Genomic DNA, 7759 nt, shown 5'->3' with positions numbered 1-7759 from the left:
TTTTCCACTCTATTAAACTGCCATGCAATGGTTTCATGTCTCTTCTATGATCTACATACAGGCATTTTTTTTAGTACCCATACAGCATTTGGTAGTAAGATACTACAAGTGCTACAGAACAAGCATAAGAAGCTCACACAGAGCAAATAATGTGGTAGGTATAATCCTGCATTTAAGAAAACAGAAATACTGATTGTGTAGGGGTGGCTTGCTCAAATTAAAGTTCTCCTGCTGTCCTTGCCCTTTCCTAGGACATACAGCTGAAACTGCATGAGGAAATCATGCAACTTCTGTTGATGCCTAAGGGAAGCTGGGTGAGGAGGACAAGACATAGAACAGACAAGTTAATTAAGTATTTGTAAGCCTGTTAATCTAAATTCTTTTGAATAAAATAATTCTGCAGTTTTTCCAGGGGGGGCAATTAGGGATTTTTCTGCCCTTGTGTCTAGGATGTCACAGCTTTTTTAATAGAGAATTAGAATTGAGGAAGAAAGCAGTTAAAAGGTTCTAGAGATCGTCTTTTCCCTGTGACACACCTAGGGTGTCTTTTCTAATGTCTGCAGGTTGCATTTTCTGTCTCCAGTCACTTTTTTGCTCACTGTTTTGCCAAATGTTATACATTAGCCTGACCTCAGATCAGTGAGACTTTTTCCATGGGAGTAGAGATGACCACAAATGATGCATTTCAGTGACTTTTTAACTATGGCATGGATATTCATATCTCCTTGGTGTAACTTTTCCCTGGAAAGTTGAGGATTGCCTTACATGAGGGTTCCTGTTACACTGTCTGGGTGTCTCATTTGTGTTTGTAGGTCAGTAGTCCTTGTACAGGTGAGCTTTAAGACTTACATGAGCATACTGCAAAAGCATCAATGCCCTGTGATGCAGTAGAATTTGTTGTAAAGCAGTTGTTAATTCTTGCCTCTTGGCTTGTTTTAGGTCTTAGCAGTGTGAGTTAGCTTGTAAAAGTGGTAATGTAGATATTAACTGCTTTCCTCTTCTCCGAAGTTTTGTCCAGACATTGTGTGTTGTTAGACTCCAGCACTTGGAAGGACCTAAGGAGACATTTTGAGGATAACTGTGTAATTGGAAATGTATACTTATGGAAACTAGTATTTCAGAATAACTTCTGAGTAACTATAGTTACCTTCTTATTAATTAAGTATGCTGTTGACTGCTTACATCAAGACCTGAAACTGCTTTTTCCTTTTAGACAAGGAGAATCAAACTGCCTCCTAGGTAATCCCAAATATTATTTTTTAACAAATACCATGTATGATACCATTCTCCATCTCTATTTTAGAAAATCTTGGAATATCTGGAGTCCATATGGCTATGTATGATGAAGATATCTTGAAAAATCCCTTTTATTTGGCCATTCAGAAGCGGCGTCCTGATCTTTGCAGCAAAGTTGCGGAACTTCATGGTATTGTAAGTATAAATAAGTAGATTTAAAAGCTGCTTGTTACATAGTAGCTATATGAGTTTAAATCATATGGTTGCTACGACACATGTAAAGATAACAACACAGAATCACAGAATGGCAGGGGTTGGAAAGGACCTCAAAAGATCATCCAGTCCAACCTCCCTGTCAGAGCAGGATCACCTAGACCAGGTCACACAGGAACATGTCTGGGGGGGTTTTGAATGTCTCCAGAGAAGGAGACTCCACAACCTCTCTGGGCAGCCTGGTCCAGTGCTCTGTCAGCCTCACAGTGGAGAAGTTTTTCCTTGTGTTCTCATGGAACCTCCTATGTTCCAGCTTGCACCCATTGCCCCTTGTCCTGTCATTGACTGTCACTGAGAAGAGCCTGGCCCCTTCTTCCTGACACTCGCCCTTTACAAATTTATAAATATTAATGAGGTCAGCCCTCAGTCTCCTTCTCCAAGCTAAAGAGACCCAGCTCCCTCAGCTGCTCCTCATAAGGGAGATGCTCCACTCCTTCAATCTTTGTGACCTTGCACTGGACTCTTTCTAGCCAGTGCAAACCTACAAAACTTGAAAGTGAAGCCAAGCAACTTGCAGTTTAAGTTGCTTGTTATTTGCTAATATGGACCTCTTGATGTATTGCATGATTAAAGGTCAAAGTTGGTGTTATTTCTAAACAGGAAGGTTATATTTTTTCTGCTGTGAGCTGAAGTTACATATTCTCCTATTTGCTTGTAACTTAAAATGGAATTGACCTCTTGAAATTCCTGATGGGTATACAATCACTCATTTCTGACAGCATTTTACGTAACAAAATAAAGTCATTAAACTGAGCTGGAATAAAAATGTAGGTCCTTAGACTTCTAATCTGGGTATTCTGTAGTTAGTCTTTATCCAAAATGTGGAGACTCCATTAAATTTGGAGGTTATTGTTATGCAATTTTAAAATTAAGCCTTAAGTTTCACAGGGTTCTTTCAGTTGTGCGTTACTTGAGATGATGTGATCAGCTGAAGCGCTAAAATCTGTTGACCAGTTCTGTCCGTATTGCAACACCATTTCTGAAATCTGAGTACTGAAAGAACGACTTGCTTCATGCTTCTCCTCCTTGACAATGAGAATTTCTTTCTTTCTGGTGGTGGTTAATTTTTAGTTTGAAAATATACTTCACTTTTATTAGCTGCCTAATTTTAAGTCATTTAGGTCACTCCTTCTAATATTGTTTGCTTCAGTTAAATCTGTCATCCTTTTTTAGATAAGTCTCTAAATGAAACTTCTAGGTTAACCACCAGACTGTCTGTCAATGGCCTTTCCTTTGTATTTAGTTAAACAAAAGCACCTATAATTGCTCTACACTTGCTAAATTACTAAATGTCTATAATTGCTTGCCTTTAAATGGTAAAAGCTATTGATGTTTAGCTCGTGATAATAGCATTTCTTTCTAAAGCATGATCTAACTTTTTTAGGTGTTAGTTCCATGCAAAGGAAGCCTTTCAAGCAACAATCTTTCTACCTGCCAGTTTGAATCTTATGTTCTGAAGCCGCTAGAAGAAAATTTTCAGACCTTAAATGGAAAGGTATTTCTGTTTTGATATCTGAATATAGCTTGGGGACACTCCAATAAATGATTCACTGCAGTTATGACTGATAGTATGAACTAATGGTTACAGGAGAGGTAGCTAGGAGTTAGAGCTAACTGGCAATAGCATGTCGCCCATCTAAGCCAAACTTCTTGGGGATATACTGCTTTCCAGCAACAACTGTATTTTGGCCTGTGCACAAGAATAGTTGTCCTGTTCAGATGGTGACACTGCCTCTGACTTCATCTTACTATTTTGGCAAAGCAACTTTGTCACTATTTGTGTTGTGGCTGTTAGCAATTTTGTTGTGTGGCAGAAGAGCCTTTATCACTTGGTTAAGAACTGTCTCTAGCTTTCAGACAAATAGTAGCCTGCTTACCTTGTACACAAAAGCAAGTTCACCTGGTGCCTGATCTATTAGTTCAATAGAGATTGACTAATGTAGCAGCAAGCCAGGATAACCAATGCTAACACTGCATAGGATCACATTTTGTCACTTGTAAATTTGCAGTACAGTTTGAGATCTTGCACCTGTTTTCAGGCTATCATCTGGATCTTCCTACTGCAAATGTCTCACTAGAGATGCTTGAAGATAAAGCTGAGCATGAGAAATATAGACACAATTTGTGCTGTTTTTCTGAAGCTGGACTTAGGCACCAATTCTAAGTTGTTTTTCAATTTCCCTTATCCTAAAAGTCTAAAATCTACAAATAGTCACTTAAACATTGGAGGTTGTCTGAAACCTCCTCTAGTAGTAGACCTTTAAAGAAAGTAGGTATAGGCAAGGTTTTGCTTGCCGTTGTGGACTGAAGGAGTCTGTTTCAGTGCCTACACAGCATGAGAGTCTGAAATCTCTTGAATCCGGGGCTTGCTTATCTTGCGAGATTCTCTTCTTTCCCTGGAAATGTAACTATGCAATACAGAAGTCAAAGAGTAACTTTCTTCTGACAGAGTTTTACACTTGATCTGGTTTTTGTTTTGTTTCAGGAGATCTTCATACAAGGAAACCTCATCATTTTAGGAACTGGTTTTAACTATCATCTCTCAGTACCAGTTCTTTTTGAGGAAACGTTTTACAATGAAAAAGAAGAAAGCTTTAGTATATTGTGCATAGCTCATCCATTGGAAAAAACAGAAAGCCCAAGTATGTATTGAAGTGTTAACTTGGTGGTCTTGTTTGCACAGTGAGCAAATTAGTGTGTCTGATATGCTTAATACATTTCCTTCATTCTGAAAAGTGTTGGCTTGGTTGAAAGCTCTTCACAGTTTCTGGTCTGCTGGGGTGGGTGTTGGTGTGCTGCTGGAGAGAAATACTAGGTTGCTGCCTGGCAAACTTAAATCTGTAGGGTCTATGCCCCAGTTTTAGCACTACAAATCTCTGCAGAATACTTGATCCAGCATGATTTTTTAAAATCAATGCTCAGTTTAGTGCTGACTTATTAAAAACTATGTGACTTAGTCTTAAATGTGACATTTGTCTTGAGATGTAAGATGGATGCACAAAAAACCGGAGAGCTAAATTCTTTCATGATCACCTCATCGGTGGTAAGAGTTTGTATAGCATAGTTTGGTTGCAGCTCTTCTGGTGGTGGTCTGTCTCAAGAAGCTGAATGCATTAATTTTTGTGTACTGAAAGTGCTCTTGGTAAGGCTGGAACGCTGTTTTGAAGACTTCTATTAAAACTTTGAATGTAAAGGGATTTCCTTTTGTATTTGTATAACGGTTTGTGTTTACTAATTAAAAAGAACAGATGCTTCTTAAGCATATGCTTTTTCTGAAATAAAGGTACCTAGTCTTCCTAAATACTTAACAATACCATTTTGAAACAAATGGTGACAGTGAAGTAGTATTAGGGTGGTGTGAAAATAGTGCTGTGAAGGAAGTATGAAAGATTTTCTTAAAAAAAAAAACAAAAAACCCAAAAAAACCCGCACAACCGAAAAACCCACAAAAACCTGACATACATACTGGCTTAAATTCTATAAATATTAATCAAAAAATAAAAACTACTGTGGCATTCCTCTTTTGGACATTACTTAATGTAGTTGTATAACAGTCCTTCAGAAGTGAGGTAATTTGTCATTTCAGAAGCAATTTGAAATGAATGAGATCTAAACCTGTTATTAATTGGCCGCCTTTAGTTGCGAATGAAAGACTTGCTTAGAAAAAAATTTTTGGAAAAGCATTATGAATTTTAAGTGAAGGATCCAGTTGTCTTTTTTAGAAGGCAAGTGGATTTGGTTTAATGCTTACATGGAAGCAACTTTGCTTTCCTGTTCAGAGAAAGTGCATCTAAATAAAGAACAGGTTATATAAAAATCCAAGATGGGATTTTTACAGCTTAGGGCAGACTGACTTCCTGCACGGGCATTCAGTCAATACTGTAATGTGGTTTTCCTCTACTTTCAAGCTTGACTTGCACTCACATTGAAGTATGTGTGGCAATAATTGCCCCAGGGTAAGAAAGCATGTGAAATCAGCTTTAGCTATTACAAATAAATACTTGACATAAGGCAAGAGACCTTACTCTAAATGTGGTGCATTAAATGATCTTAATTAAAAGTAATACCTTCAGTTAAAGGTATAGTAAGTTGAATTAATGTTTCAGTGCACACAAATTGGCTGTGTATGTAGGGACAGAAAGTACTTTACCATGCATACATATTAAACCTATGTGTTAATTCTTGGCTTTCGTTTTAGGTGAATCTGCAGCTTCATCAAACTTGTATTCTCTTAAAAATATTGAAGATGTTAGAGAATTCTTGGGAAGGCACTGTGAGAGATTTGATAAATACATAGGATCTTTCTATAGAACATTTAAAGAACATGAAAGGAAAAGCCTCCGCCACTACATAGTCAGTATATTGCTTCTTGATGTTTAATTATAAATTAAACTAGACACAATTCACTTCACTGCTTTGGATATCTTTGTCTTATTGAGCTTTTCTATGTTAGAGTAGTCTAGAATTGAGGAAGATGGGAGGGGAGAAAGTGAATTTCTTAATTGTGGATTGCCACATATTAAGTAAAGGCAATTTTTCTAGCTAAAAAACTTACCATAGTACATACTTCTAAAGCATGGAAAACTTCCTTTCTTTGTGTATTTATGCTTTGTTGCTTCAAGTCAAATAAACCCAAATCTGAATGCTTTTTTTTCCTCCCCACCTAGGATTCTGTCAATGCACTTTATACCAAATGTCTCCAGCATCTTTTGAGAGATTCGCACTTGGTAAACACTTGCTCCACTAAATACATAGTACATAGTTAATTAAGCAATAAATTATCTAACTTTCTCTTGCTGTTTGTATGGCTTTCCTTTTCTAGAAGATGCTTGCAAAGCAAGAAGAGCAGATGAATCTGATTAAACAAGCAGTTGAAGTAAGCATCTGAAATGAAGGAAAATAATTAGCAAGCTATTTTTAACTGTTACTTTCATGCCTAAAGTTCTGTTGTTTGGTTTTTTTCTACAGATGTATATACACCATGCTATTTATGGTCTAGTCTTTAAATATGTGGGGACTATTGAGGCAAGTGAGGTAGGTTTGTTTGATTACTAAGGACAAGTTACATTAATCTAATAATCTAATGAATTTTTAAAAACTGTTGCCTCTCTATTGATTAGGATGCTGCTTTTAACAAAATCACGAGGAGCCTTCAAGACCTGCAGCAGAAAGACATTGGAGTGAAGCCTGAGTTCAGGTGAGAGAGATTTATGCAATCTGAGGAATCACTGAGATCTTGTCTTAAGTAGGTCTGAGGCCAGCCAAGAAGTCCCTTACTTCAGACAATAACAAGTTTTTCTTATAGCTCATTCCTTTGAGAGGGAGAAACAAAGTTTTGCAAGTGTAATTTTAAGGCAGTCTTTGCATTGATAATTTTCTCCTTTGCTTTTTATGTTCTTGTGCTTTCCCCCTCCATGTACAAGGTACAGAAATGCAAGTGTACTTGGAGTAGGGATGGAAATACTTTAATAACATTCTTCATTTCAGCTCTGAATAAGTTAAAGCTTGCGGGGTTTTTTTATCTTGCAAAGGAGCTCTGTGTTAACCACTTCTTTAAAACTGTTTTGTAGTTTTAATATACCACGTGCAAAGCGAGAACTGGGTCAGTTGAACAAATGTACTTCCCCTCAACAGAAGCTACTTTGTCTACGAAAAGTGGTACAAATTATTATGCAATCTCCTAGCCAAAGAGGTCAGTAATTAGTGAATTAATAACTTAATTTTAGACTTTTTTCTTAACCAGTATGCAGAAAGCACTTTCATATATACACAGGTGTTTGAATAGCAATTGTGGATTAAACACAATTAGACTGAGGTTTGCCTTGCAGACCTCTGAACAAAACAAAATGGAGACCAAATTGTTTCTCAGGGAGTGAGGTGGGCTACTTGGTTAGTTTATATATGTCTTAGCTATAACATGTGAGAAGATTGCATGTACTAGAACACTTTCTCATGCAGAAGAATTGAGAGTGATCCGTTTTAAACACTGAGGATTGCTGCTAGATCATTCTTTTGTATTTGTCCATACTCCTTGATGGTCTTGAAATTGATACTCTTGAGATGCATTTTTTGCAAAATGCAGTGTTGGTGGAGGACAAACAAACCTTCTGTATGCTGCATTCAATGTGCTACCGTGGATTCCAGTAATGATTCTGTGGTAGGAAAGCATGGATCTCTTAACCTGATACTTATTTTATCTAGCCTGGAGAGAGAAGATACTTCCACTAAGCAGGTGGAGTAGTACAGTGAT

At 37.3% G+C, this 7759-nt stretch overlaps 1 protein-coding gene across 1 annotated transcript in view; it reads left to right on the top strand.

Moving 5' to 3' along the window:
• Window positions 1-1309: 1309 nt before the first annotated feature.
• LOC104540998 (ankyrin repeat domain-containing protein 27-like) overlaps window positions 1310-7759 on the top strand; it is a gene marked incomplete at its 3' end in the record, with an annotated part of 13134 nt that continues 6684 nt past the window's right edge. The window contains exons 1-9 of the mRNA XM_010184939.1: window positions 1310-1431; window positions 2894-3004; window positions 3995-4151; window positions 5708-5862; window positions 6177-6236; window positions 6332-6385; window positions 6478-6543; window positions 6630-6706; window positions 7080-7201. Of these exons, the coding sequence (XP_010183241.1) occupies window positions 1330-1431; window positions 2894-3004; window positions 3995-4151; window positions 5708-5862; window positions 6177-6236; window positions 6332-6385; window positions 6478-6543; window positions 6630-6706; window positions 7080-7201 (904 nt within the window). The remainder of the gene's footprint in view (window positions 1432-2893; window positions 3005-3994; window positions 4152-5707; window positions 5863-6176; window positions 6237-6331; window positions 6386-6477; window positions 6544-6629; window positions 6707-7079; window positions 7202-7759) is intronic.

This window comes from Mesitornis unicolor, unplaced genomic scaffold (assembly GCF_000695765.1).
Source record: "Mesitornis unicolor isolate BGI_N332 unplaced genomic scaffold, ASM69576v1 scaffold50675, whole genome shotgun sequence".
In the NCBI taxonomy this organism is placed as follows: Eukaryota; Metazoa; Chordata; class Aves; order Mesitornithiformes; family Mesitornithidae; genus Mesitornis; species Mesitornis unicolor.
This window is presented reverse-complemented; position numbering and strand designations above follow the sequence as displayed.